Raw genomic sequence first — 14,612 nt, forward strand, 5'->3', positions numbered from 1 at the left:
GGACAGGCATGCCTGTGTTTCAGCGACCACTCCCGTCACTACGCCCAAACGCTCACGGCCTGTAACTCACTCTTCCTGCCTACGTGCGTAATCACAGTGCGATCGCCGGGTATGCGCAGTGTGCAACAATCGGCCGATCTGCGTATGCGGTTGCAATGGAGATCAGTGATAAATTAGGACCTATGGGCCTGATTCAGAGCCGTTCGCTATTTGCGGTCGTTCGTTTAAAAACAAGGGGTGGCTATTCAAATGATCCGTACGCACATTGTAGTCTGTTCACACCTCTAAGTCTGAACGAGCGAGCAAAACATACGCTCGTTTATTTGTTAAAAACGCCCCCTGGCCGCTCGCATCCTACGTCATGTCCGCTATTTATTAGATTAATCGAGTACATCGACCAGCGTATGAACTGCTCGCTATTCTTGTGGTTGGTGTTTGCTACCACAAATTTGCGAGCAGTTCTGGCTATAAAATAACCCAGTGACGTGGTCAATGACGCTGCTGTTTTAAATATACACACCCATAAAACGCCCGTTTTGACCTTTAAGCACGCCTGCGTTCGGATCTCCACTCCCCATTTTCAAGCACCATCCCCTGTTACCACCCACATACGCCTCATTCTGTCACTCAAAATAGCAGGCACTCGCTATATAGCGTACAAACGATTTTCGGCCGCACTGACTGGTTCGCGCATGCGTACTAAAAACCGTACGCATGCGCAGATGTGCAAATATCGCTCGGAACGAGCGTACTGCCGCTAACGAGCGGCTCTGACTGAGGGCCTATGTCTACTAATGCAGCAATGTTTATAAACCATGTCCTTGTCCTGCAATATTTTTTACTGTAATAATAATAATACTAATAAAGGGGCTGAGTACAGTTAGGGTGTGTTCATGCAATATCAAAATGTGACATTGACACAAATATACTGGAAAAAGACATATTACTGCAAGTGCAGGTATTCAGGAGTAACTATAAATACATAATGATGGTCCCTAGCACTAGCTAGAAAACCGCTTGTGATTGGCTGCTTGTGAAAGCTACACTGACGCTGACTGGTGCTTTATTCATTGCCGGAGCATATGTTTTTCTGTATGTGTTTAAGCTACTTTCTTTTTCATTTGTATTTGAGGCAGGTAGTTGTGTCAGAAGTATGCGATTAGTATTTAAAGTTGTATTAATGCTTAACTGCAAAGGCATATGAGTATTTTGCAAAAAGTTCTAAACATTAGTGTAAGCTTTTTGCCTAGCGTAGACTTGACCTGCATTTATCCCGCCATAGTTGCAGCTTAGCATATAAACACTTAAGAAGCTTTTTAGTATTTATTATGTGCGGATACACAAAGCAAAAAAAAGTGCACCAGATTCTTATTATTTTCAAGTTAGTAAATGACCCCCTCTATTTGTGTATATTTAGATAATGTGCATGGCTAGGAGTTATTTTATATACATTTTCTCATACTGGTCTCTTGTTTGCCAATATAGGTTACATATGCAGATATCAATCTATTCTATTTCTCCCTAGATGTGGATAATATAGACGGCAAAGTATAGTTCACCACCAGGTGCACCAGGAATGTTTTCAATACACCATATGAAATTTAAAGTATGTGAAATAAAATGTGAATCAAATTAGACAATATTTTTTTTACATATATGTTTAATATCTATATGGTTTGTATAGTCTATGCTGTTCTTTATGTCATTTCTGTGTGATATCTGTATTCTCTATTAATTTGATAGCAGATCCACAGGAGTTTCATGCAGACATGTGAGCAGTGTAATCCATATATTTACGGGTCATAGAGAAACACATATCCTGCAGGATATGGGTGGGTTTGAGGATGAGGGGGGCACCTGGTCCTGACTGAAAGAGGTAGGACGGTAGCATGAGGAGGTCAGAGGTCAGAGGTGAACGGAGGAGCTCAGCAGAGGAGTGAGAGAGAAAGAGAAAGGAGAGAGAGGGTGAGACGTACACACATTGACACTAGCCCCAAGTATTTCTCCAAGGGGTAGGTAGGAAGATGGGACAGACATGGAGCATACCACTTAGAGGGTTAGAAAAGGAGGCGTAGATCTGGGTGTGCAGGAGCAGGCAATCCTCATAGAGGGGCTGATTCTGAGTCACACGCAAAGCGGCTGTAGTTCCGAGGAGCCGCGGAAGCCGGATGTACTACCTTATGCTAATGGCAGATTATATTATGGTAATGCGAAGTCCGTATGTCCGCAAGCGCAAAGCTGTGTCGTCCACTGATTTTACGACAGCCGCGGCCCCCATCACCATTAGTATCAGCACTTGCACCAGCCCCATGCTAGGTGCAAGAGATCCGTCTGAAACCGTCTACTCTTCCCCATAAGCCCCACCTAGAATTTCTCTGAGTTTTTGATGCACACCCACGACACTCCCAGTCAGGGTGGTTGCATGTCATCGCATTGCTGCGCCCCAGTCCCCACCCCAAAACGCCCAATTTAACAAATACAAATCCGGGCAAGTTACATTTGACTTAAAATAGGACGGACATACGCAAAATTGCATAGATTCGCATTTGCGCATGCGCTATGTGCAATAACTCGTGTACGGAGATCTGCCCTACTCAGAATCAGCCCCAGGGCATCTCTAGGTCACTGTTCTGTTAGTGAATGTGGAATTTGGAATGAGCCCCCTGATGCCGGCGGATGTGATAGTCCCTTGTATATTATGTAATCTGTGCCCATGGCGTGCACACAGTGGAGGCAGCCATGTTATTTTCTGACCGAATATTAACGAGAATTTACCTTCTGAATTCACTAGAACAAATATGGTTCTTACAGAAATTATGCCTTCTTATGGCTCAACCCACAATTTGGCCTCATTGTAATACATTCTAAGAAACCTGATGTGTTCCTATTGTCATACTGAATTAATTTTCCCATTTATAGAAGCAAATGTCCATAGAAATTAATTTGACTTGATTACCTTTCAATAAGTGTAATATCTGTTGACACTTTCATTCTAATGTTCAGTATATTAATTAGCAAAGACTGAAACAGCTACCAATAGCAGACATTTTACATATACACTATGTAGACAAAAGTGATTGGACACTGACAGCAATAGATCAATGATATTTTATTGAGGTCAGTACTGTGTAGGGTCACCACGTGCACTGATTACTGCAGACACCCTTCTAAGCAACTGTCCACAAGTTCCTGGACAACAGCAGGCGGTATGGTTTCCCATTCTGCCTTAAGTACAGTGACCATAGTGTTCCCTCTAGGTCCAGCGGCCAAAAAAGAGGCGTGGCTACAAGAAAAGGGGGCATGTCTTTAAAACACGTCCCCTTTTCATCACTCTTGGGGGCGTGCCTGGCACTTAAGGACATGCGCTGCCCCCAAGCTCTCCCTTCTCTGGGAATAGATATCGGGCGTCTATTCAGTGGCGGTGTTCGCTACACCACGATTTTCCCCACCCACGGGACACTGCGGCCTGCGGGTGGGGATGGCACCCACAGGCTGTTTTAGTGGGGCGCCGCCAAAAGGGGCAGGGCGCATTCTGCCCTATTGAAATCGGGCAGGGCGCGGCGCCCCGCTAAAACAGTCGGCCTAGAACGCACCCGTCGCTCCAATTCGTCCTAGTTTATACCAGGCCAGCGTCGCCCTGGAAACATGACAGGTGGCATTGTTGTCATGATAATAACATTTGTTATTTCCGTAGAACTGCAAGTGCATGGGCCTCCGTACGAAGGGTTCTTGTCGAACACCGCTACATAAGTGGCCATTTAGGACTTGTGCGCTGGGGTGTCCTATCACTTTTATCTACATAGTGTACATATATACATAGACCTCAAGCTCATTAGCTGCAGAAATTACATTTAGATTAATTATTTAAAGCAGGGGTTCTCAAACTCTCACGTCCCAACAACAGGTCATGGTTTGTGGATGTCTTTAATCATGCGCAGGTGAGTTAATACATTTTGCTGGATCAGTAATTATCCCACATGTTTCCACAAACAGAAATACTGAAAACATGACCTGTTGGGAAAACTGAAGGGTTGAGGTTGATGACCACTAGTTTAAAGCATAAGTAAAATGTACTGAATGTTCAAGCTCTTCTACAAAACCTTAATATGCTGCCTTAGTTATACATCTAGCCCCTGTAACACTACAGAAATAAACCAGGGCTACGATACCTACTGTAGTGTTTGTGTGCGCAAAGGGAGAGGGACGGGAGTAAAATATCGTCATTTGCCATTGCAGACCACTTTACAGGGGAACTACACCCGTGAAAATACATTTGGAAAGTGCTCATGATAAGTTTGATTTCAAAGCGGATAGATTTTAGTTTTCAGAACCACTAAAATAAGACCATAGACAATAATTGAAAAACATGAGTTGCTTAGTGTTCTCGCATAGAGATCCAATCCCTCTCCCTTACCACACACAAGCACTACAGTAGGTCTCCTAGTACTGGGACCACCACCATTTACACAAGTCAGCAGGGTCCTAATATTTAGACTCAGCAGGAACCTCTGTTTTTGTTAGTGTCTATGAGTGCTAGAAAAGAGGAACATGATGACTACCAGTTCCTGACTGGATGGCTATGCACTCAAGTCTTGGTTGATCATAAGTTTCAAGACCCTTTGGTATTGTTCAAATTCCAGGGGTCCCAGGATGGAACCCTAACTCAGAACTTCTGTGTCGGTGATGATTTTGAAACATAATTTCACAATGACTTTCACCTTTAAATGTCTGTAAGCTCCTTCCCCTCTCTGTCAGAGTTATCCATGCCACTAGTATCCATACCTGCTACTTGTCCTGCTAACATATCTAATAAGAATCAACAAGTAAGACCAAATATGCCCTATATTTCATAAGCTCTTTGTGTTCACTTACCTGGTGAGGATCCCCATGGGATCGTACCATTCCTTTGAGAGGGGGAAATGGATCCGTCGTTGTTTGTGTAACGGCGCTCACCCTTCAGACATCTACTTTGCCGTCCAGATCCCTCCAACATAGTCACAATCTCATTGCGGTCAATGTTGCGGAGAGCTGTGTATAGGTCTTCCACTGCAGGATTTAATAGCAGATTGTGCGCTATTAACAACTGACATCCCTGTTCGTCTTAGAACGCAAAGTAATGGGCTGTTCCTCTTTGCATAGGTCAGGGAATCCTAACTTGTGGGGCCTAACCCAAAACATTTCCATATTAGGTCCCATTTTCTTAGGTGCAAATTCATAAATTAATATTTTTCTATAACTGAACATTGCTGCTAATCAGGAAGTAAGTCTGCCAGAAATGTAAAAATTCATGGTCTTTTTAATATAAGGATGTGAATATACAGGTATTTCTTTTGCACAGATGTGATGTGATCATGTAATATAGGTAGAACACGGCGAAATTAAAAATGTAGATCTGGGTTCTAATAAAGAACTATAAATATGGAAGATAATTTAATATAGTGGATTATATCTTAATAAAAAGTACAGAAATTGATGTTTCCGGTGTTCCCCAATGTGCTGTCTGAGAAAAGTCAGTATAGTATTAATTCAAAACTGAGCCATGGACTTAGAAGCTGACTCCCAAACTCAAGGTAGCTCACAGGCCAAAAAGTTTGAAACCTCCTGGTATAGGGAAAGAGTATATAGGGATGTTAGCGGAAACGGGTGGTACTAAAGGAGTTCTCCACCTTCCAATGTTTTGAAACTAGCTTCTACAAATTGCTAAGTACATTGCTTTTATTTTCAAGTTCCTTCTGCGTATTATAACCATATGATTTATTACATTTATGTATTCCAGCCTGGTCAGCCTAGCATACACTCACACGTGGGGTAGGCTCCCTACTATAGCTCCTTTTATCATCTGCATATACTGAGAAAGCGAACGTAATGCATATGTGAGATGGCAGACCTGCATGCTGTTGGCCTGTATCAAACCCTAGTAATGGAGAGGCAGAACCAGGGTGTCATGGGATGTTCTCACAAAGGTCAGTGAGGGAGTGATCCTGCAAATGCGCATATGCACTAGTTAGGAGATGTGCCCTTTACATCTGCTATGGGGCTGGTACATACTGTATACACGCTAATGACAACCTCTCATCTTGGTGCTTATGCTGCCATTGTAGTGGCGTACCTATCTTCAGGTGCATACAGCTTTTCCTACCTGCAGAAATACCCTAGAGGGAGAATTTACACATTACTTATTAGACAAATAAAAGCTGATATATTTTTGGCCTACTTCTCATCACCATTAGTAATAATGTGTGTACCCATCGCTACACACACAGGTGACAAACATTTTGTTGGGCTGGACCAATACTCAAGAACAGAAACTACTGATATCATTGAGCCACCAGGCACTCTCACAAATAGTGGTTTAGTCCTCAGAATGGTGCCTCCGCCAAGTGCAGGGTACCCTTTAAATAGCTCAGAGTGTACCTACGCTTTGCGTTGGAACCCTGCCGCGAAACCCAGAGTTCTAGTAAAGCTATGCTCTGCTCCAGCAACGAGTTTGGGTTCTCCACCCGGATCCTGTTGATGTCATCCATCTCAAACTGTAGCTCACGGGCCAACTCTGTAAATAGGACACAGTCACGTTGATTGTACACTTTTATTAATAAATAAAATTGACCCAAATATATAAAACATTTATTCTGTAGCACCTCATAGTCTCTTTATCGCACTAGAAACTGTGGTGCAATGGGACATACCTGATGAGCAAAGCGCACCAATGACAGTACTGTAAGCCTCTCTATCTCCTGTCATAAGTGATGACGGCAACAGCAATGCCCATACACGGTGCGATAAAGCAGCCGATCCGACAGATTGGTACGAGTTGGCTGCTCTATCGTACCGTGTATGGGCATGATATCGGACAGAGCGCGCACCCGTGGGGTCATACATCGCACCCCCAGATCTTACTGCAGGTTCAATCGATCTGGGGATGCGATGTGTGATCCCATGCAGCGCTATGCGGGTGGGGGATGCTGGAGCCGGCATATTGGGCAGTCGGCCACCCGATCGCACTGTGTGTGGGGACCACCCGATATGCCGGACGTCGGATCCCCCGTTGCGCTGCATGGTGCATATCGCACCGTGTATGGCCAGCTTAAGTAGCAGTGCATTCATTTATAGTATAAGTGGATCAGTTACCTATTCCTCAGGCTGTTCAGGGGAGAAGTCTTTGGGCAAGCACAATTTTGTGGTGTAGGTCTTATTAACTATACAGTTTTTGTGGATATTATGAAGAATACCAGGGACATTATAAAAACACAGTTCGATACTGTTTATATATTGATATTTAAACCAAGAGAGTCTTCTTTCTAGCACCCTGCACCTGTCACAACCTCTTTCCTGCCTGGGATGTCACGCTCTGCTCTGGTGCTTCTAGCACCCTCATCTGATGCATCAAACTGCAGAGATTAAGCAGTTTGTGTGCTAGAAGCACCAGAGCAGAGAGAGACACCCCAGGTAGGAAAGAGGAACTGCATGGGTTGTGATAGATGCAGGGTGCTAGAATGAAGACTAGACATGGAACAGTCACAGTGTTATGACTAGGGCTGGATTGTGGAATAAATTCAGCAATTGCATGTCATACCTCGCATATGTCGCCATTTTCGCAGGCAGTACCAATTTGTGGACCTCAATAGAGGTGGAGTTTTGCCTAAAAGCAGGCGTTTCTGTATGGATCAATCAGGGTTGGGCAGAACTTATTTTGTTATGATTTTACTCTAAAGTCTGCCACCTTGCAATTAATGTGCAGAAAAATGTTGTGACAATCTTTAATCAATGGTAATTATCCAAGGCTGCCTAGATAATCTCAATAAACAGTTTCAGCAGGAAGCTTTAAAAAATATTGTCTACAGTGAAGACAGCTATTTTGTGGCTGAAGAGAAAGCAGCCCATCAATTGCTTAGGAGTCGTGCCTGATTTATGAAAGGCCCCGGTGGTGTCAGCTGTCCCTATGGCACCGACAGCCAGCATTCTCATGAACATTTCAGCATACAATATGGCTACCTTGTGGTTTGCTAAAGACAACAGCCATGGATTGCAAACAAGCTGTCGTGTGGGATCTACCTATATTTCCCTACACAAAACCCAATCACAGACGTAGCTCTCTGCTATTGCCGAACTACAAGTCCTAGCAGACAACCTGGGGCTAGTAGTTCCACAACAGCATGAGAACCAATAGTTGCCTATATAGAGAGATATCAGAATTTCTTGTCACATACTATACAATCAGATAATGTCTTCAAAACAACCTCAAAATATACAGGATTCATCTTAGATCTTACAGCTACAGGACAAATAACTGTTTACAACAAATAGTAAGTTTGCAGCCTTCATAGGCACCTAATGAAGATGATGTCTATGCAACTTATCATCAAATAGGAAATGTAACATAAAGCAAGGAAACCCATATGGATTCAGCAAATCTATCTGACAAAATCAGCGCAATGTAACAGCGAGGCAGCAAGAACAGGACAGGACTCACAGCCTCCATGCACAAGGATGATCACGGGCAGTGTATCTAGCATGGTCATAGCAGTATGGTTAGGATATATAGGGGCTGCTTCTGAGTCAGACATGGTTGCGGCTACATCTTATGGTAGTGCCGTGGACGATTTTCATTATACTGGGACACCCGCTTGCAGCATCTTTCAATTCTGTCTCTATGTATCTTTAAGTGCATCATCGGTGCACCATCCAAACTTGCACCAGCCCTATGACAGGTGCAGTTTCTCTGTCTGACCTCCGTCTTGTGTACACAGCTGCTTACAGTGACACGCCCACATCTGCTTAGCCACACCCCTATATTACCTTCCAGGAACGCCCACTAGATTCCCCAGACAGACACCCAAATCTGTTCTGTGTCTCTGAGCACTAACCATCTGGACTCATGCGCTGTGTGACTGGGACGCATGTGCGACTTAAAACATCATCCAATTGTGTGCGGGATCGACTCTGCGTCCAGCTCAGAATAAGGCCCACTGGGAGTACGTCTAGCCAGAAGCATGTGCATTTGTGAGTGTTTAAACTATTTTATTCATCCATGCTACACTCACCACCCCATCCACACTAAATGAATGGAATCAGGGCCCACCTCCATAAATATGGAGCGTCCTCCTGGACGCTCGTATAGCTGTGGGTCACCACCCACAGCATATACGAGCGTGCAGGATGATGGTCGCGATGGTCTTGACCATCACGACCATCGCCACTGCGAGCAGTAGCCTGCGGTTGAGTTCCTTCGCTCGTCGCGTCTCGCGCACGACGGAGCTCCCTCCATCGTGCGCATGCGCAGTGCAGACCATCGACCCACTTGCGAGCGGACAGCCGCTCGCGAGTGGGTCTGAATCAGGGCCTAAATACTTTATACCATCCATACTAGACACACCACCCCATCCACACTAAATACTTTATACCATCCATACTACACACACCACCCCATCCACACTAAATACTTTATACCATCCATACTACACACACCACCCCATCCACACTAAATACTTTATACCATCCATACTACACACACCACCCCATCCACACTAAATACTTTATACCATCCATACTAGACACACCACCCCATCCACACTAAATACTTTATACCATCCATGCTAAACACACCACCCCATCCACACTAAATACTTTATACCATCCATACTACTAGACACACCACCAAATCCACACTAAATACTTTATACCATCCATGCTAGACACACCACTCCATCCACACTAAATACTTTATACCATCCATACTACACACACCACCCCATCCACATTAAATACTTTATACCAACCATGCTAGACACACCACCCCATCCACACTAAATACTTTATACCATCCATACTACTAGACACACCACCCCATCCACACTAAATACTTTATACCATCCATGCTAGACACACCACCACATCCACACTAAATACTTTATACCATCCATACTAGACACACCACCCCATCCACACAAAATACTTTATACCATCCATACCACACACACCACCCCATCCACACTAAGGGCCTCATTCAGAGGCGGTCGGAGGATGCAAGCGGTCGCTCAGAAACTGGGCGGCCGCTTGCACCCTGACCGTCCGCCTCTGTTGCGGTCGTTATGCTGTGGGTTAACACCCACAGCTCTAACGACCGCTCCGGTGATGGTCGCGATGGTCAGAGACCATCGCGATCATCGGGGCTTACGACGAGACCCTAGGGTAGGGTCTCACTTGTCGTAAGCCCCGGAGAGCTTCTGGCTCTGTCAGAGCCGGAAGCTCTCCACTGACATCACTAGAGATGTCAGTGGGGCCTCCCCCGAACGGCAGGCGTTCCCATGTTCCTCCGTTTGGGCTGCCACCCCCCCGGCCCGCCTTCCAAACGGGGCGAGCTGTCAATCAACATCGACAGCTCGCCCCCTTTGGAACGAGACCCGCTACGACCGGCGCTGTCGGTCGTAGGGGGTCTCACGCATGCGCACGACGGCGCCGTCGTGCGCATGCTCTGTGGGGGGCCATCGACCCGGTCCGAGCGCATCGGCGCTAACGACCGGGTCTGAATGACCCCCTAAATACTTTATACCATCCATACTACACACACCATCCCATCCACACTAAATACTTTATACCATCCATACTACACACACCACCCCATCCACACTAAGTACTTTATACCATCCATGCTACACACACCACCTCATCCACACTAAATACTTTATACCATCCATACTACACACACCACTCCATCTACACTAAATACTTTATACCATCCATGCTAGACACACCACCGCATCCACACTAAATACTTTATACCATCCATGCTAGAGACACCACCCCATCCACACTAAATACTTTATACCATCCATACTACTAGACACACCACCCCGTCCACACTACTTTATACCATCCTGCTAGACACACCACCTAACCCACAGTAGATACTTGACAGTCACCATCCATACTACATACACCACCCCAGTCACACTAAATACTTTATACCATCCATACTACTAGACACACCACCCCATCCACACTAGATACTTTATACCATCCATACTACACACACCACCCCATCCACACTAGATACTTTATACCATCCATACTACTAGACACACCACCCCATCCACACTAGATACTTAACACCATCCATACTAGACACACCACCCCATCCACACTAGATACTTTATACCATCCATGCTAGACACACCACCCCATCCACACTAGATACTTTATACCATCCATACTACTAGACACACCACCCCATCCACACTAGATACTTTATACCATCCATGCTACACACACCACCCCATCCACACTAGATACTTAACACCATCCATACTAGACACACCACCCCATCCACACTAGATACTTGACACCATCCATGCTAGACACACCACCCCATCCACACTAGATACTTAACACCATCCATACTAGACACACCACCCCATCCAAACTAGATACTTGACACCATCCAAGCTAGACACACCACCCCATCCACGCTAAATACTTTATACCATCCATGCTAGACATACCACCCCATCCACACTAGATACTTTATACCATCCATACTACTAGACACACCACCCTATCCACACTAGATACTTTATACCATCCATGCTACACACACCACCCCATCCACACTAGATACTTAACACCATCCATACTAGACACACCACCCCATCCACACTAGATACTTAACACCATCCATACTAGACACACCACCCCATCCAAACTAGATACTTGACACCATCCAAGCTAGACACACCATCCAAGCTAGACACACCACCCCATCCACGCTAAATACTTTATACCATCCATGCTAGACATACCACCCCATCCACACTAGATACTTTATATCATCCATACTAGACATACCACCTCATCCACACTAGATACTTTATACCATCCATACTACTAGACATACCACCCCATCCACACTAGATACTTAACACCATCCATACTAGACACACCACCCCATCCACACTAGATACTTTATACCATCCATGCTAGACACACCACCCCATCCACACTAGATACTTTATACCATCCATACTAGACATACCACCTCATCCACACTAGATACTTTATACCATCCATACTACTAGACATACCACCCCATCCACACTAGATACTTAACACCATCCATACTAGACACACCACCCCATCCACACTAGATACTTTATACCATCCATGCTAGACACACCACCCCATCCACACTAGATACTTTATACCATCCATAATAGACATATCACCTCATCCACCCTAGATACTTTATACCATCCATACTACTAGACATACCACCCCATCCACACTAGATACTTAACACCATCCATACTAGACACACCACCCCATCCACACTAGATACTTGACACCATCCATGCTAGACACACCACCCCATCCACACTAGATACTTTATACCATCCATACTAGACACACCACCCCATCCACACTAAGGGCCTGATTCAGACCCACTTGCAAGCGCACAGCACTCGCAAGTGGGTCGATGTTCCCCCACTGCGCATGCGCTGCCTTCGGCATGCGTGAGCCCCAGCTAGCGTCGGCAGCTCCATCGCTCCGGGGCTCACTACAAGACGGGGTGGCTGTCGATGTTGATTGACAGCTCGCCCCATTTTGTAGGCAGGAGGGGGGGGTGGCTGCACAAACGCAGGCATTCCCTTAGGAACGCCTGCCGTTTGTGGGCGCCCTACTGACATCACTCGTAATGTCAGTAGTGGACTTCCTGCTCTATTAGAGCAGGAAGTCCACTCAGGCTTGCGGGAGCCGAGACCCTACCGCAGGGTCTCGCCACTAGCCTGATGGTCGCGATAATCGCGACCATTGCCAGGCCGCTCGCACAAGCTGTGGGTGGTCGCCCACAGCTGTGCGAGCGGCCTGGAGGCCGGAAACCCCCCTCCCCCAATAACACCCTGATTCAGAGCGAGCGCTCGCAAACAGCGAGCGCCTCTGAATCAGGTCCTATATTACTTTATACCATCCATACTAGCCACACCACCCCATCCACACTAAATACTTTACACCATCCATGCTAGACACATCACCCCGTCCACACTAAGGCCCTCATTCAGAGTTGATCGCAAGAAGAGATCGCTCACTCTGATTGAGGGTGTGCACTTCTTGTTTTGAAGTGCTGCCTCCAGGTCGCAAGCTAAGCTGTGGGTTACCACTCACAGCTTAGCTTGCGATCAGGGTGATGGTCATCACCATCGCGACCATCGGGGCTTACGACCAGACCCTAAGGTTGGGTCTGGGCACTCGTAAACCCCAGGGAACTTCCTGCTCTGTTTGAGCAGGAAGTTCCCCACTGACATCATCAATGATGTCAGTGGGGCCGCCCCCAAACGGCAAGCGTTCCGACTGGAACGCCTCTGTTTGGCCGGGCACACCCCCGGCCCGTCCAGCAAACGGGGCGAGCTGTCAATCAACATCGACAGCTCGTCCCGTCTGCTACGAGTCCCCTAGCGACGGAGCGCCCGTCGCTAGCCGGGTCTCGCGCATGCGTACGATGAAGCTGGCTCCGTCGTGCGCATGCTCTGTGGGGACCATCGACCCGGTTGCGAGCGCATCGGCGCTTGCAACTGGGTCTGAATGAGACCCTAAATACTTTACACCATCCATGCTAGACACACCTCCTCTTCAACATAACACCATGTCCACTATATATATTAGACACAACCTTGTCATGCTAGACACACAATCTTGGTAGTGCTAGACAAACCACCCTATCCACACTAAACACACTACTCCAAGTAAGCTAGAAACAGCACCCTGTCGGAAAATTGGCAAATAAACCTGTCCATACTACACACAACACCCTGTCCAAAATAGGCACACTACAAGCCTTATCCTAAAATTGTCCATGTAATTCCGCCACTCCAAAGACCTGATTCAGCAAGGATCGCAACTGCGATTATGCACGCAATCGGCCGATTGTTGCGTTCTGTGCATGCATTGCAGTGTGTGTGTGCGAACCATCCACTACGATTGGGACTGCGATCGCAGTGACTACGCAGATCCATCTCAGAGTGATTGACAGGAAGTACCGTTTGGGGGTGGTCGACAAAACCAAGGCGTGCCAGTGCAGTTGAATGCCGTTGCAGGGGCGTGCATACATTAGGAACTGCGATGGCATACGCAGCTTGTGTACTCACTGCGTGCAATGAGGTTAGCAATTCCTGAGTAAGGTCAGACCTTGTGCAAGTGTGAGTGAGGCTGCGATGATACTCGATGTTACTGATGGTTCCGTAATCTTGCTTGGTATTACGGATGTGCGTAAGGTAAGGTGGGCGTCCTTATGTTGTGCTGCGATGGCATAGTGATCGCAGTGGATTAGCATATCATCGCAATCAGACTGCGTGCGTAATCGCTATTGCAATCGCAGTTGCGATCCGTACTGAGGGCCTGATTCAGAGCCGCTCGTAAGTGGCCGCTCGTTCGCTGCGAGCGATGTTCACTCAACTGCGTATGCGTACGGCTCGTAATACGCATGCGCGAACCAGTCAAGTGCGGTCGAAATTCATGTGCTCGCAAAATAGCGAATGCCTGATAATTTGAGTGACAGAATGAGGCGTTTGTGGGTGGTAACAGGGGAAGGTGCTTGAAAACGGGGAGTGGAGATCCGAACGCAG

General features: G+C 46.4%; 1 protein-coding gene across 10 annotated transcripts in view; it reads right to left on the reverse strand.

Annotated features, from left to right (window-relative positions):
• Positions 1–14,612, reverse strand: part of ANK1 (ankyrin 1) — a 350,835-nt gene that overhangs the window by 35,666 nt on the left and 300,557 nt on the right. For all 10 annotated transcript variants that reach the window (XR_015872444.1, XM_088455871.1, XM_088455874.1 and 7 more), the window contains 2 exons: positions 6,419–6,550; positions 4,873–5,046 (listed from right to left, as the gene is read on the reverse strand). Coding sequence is in view for 9 of the 10 variants with exons in the window: in XM_088455871.1 (XP_088311997.1) it covers positions 4,873–5,046; positions 6,419–6,550 (306 nt within the window). In the remaining variant the exon portion in view is untranslated. The remainder of the gene's footprint in view (positions 1–4,872; positions 5,047–6,418; positions 6,551–14,612) is intronic.

Source organism: Taudactylus pleione, unplaced genomic scaffold, assembly GCF_031769625.1.
Source record: "Taudactylus pleione unplaced genomic scaffold, aTauple2 ptg000676l, whole genome shotgun sequence".
NCBI lineage: Eukaryota > Metazoa > Chordata > Amphibia > Anura > Myobatrachidae > Taudactylus > Taudactylus pleione.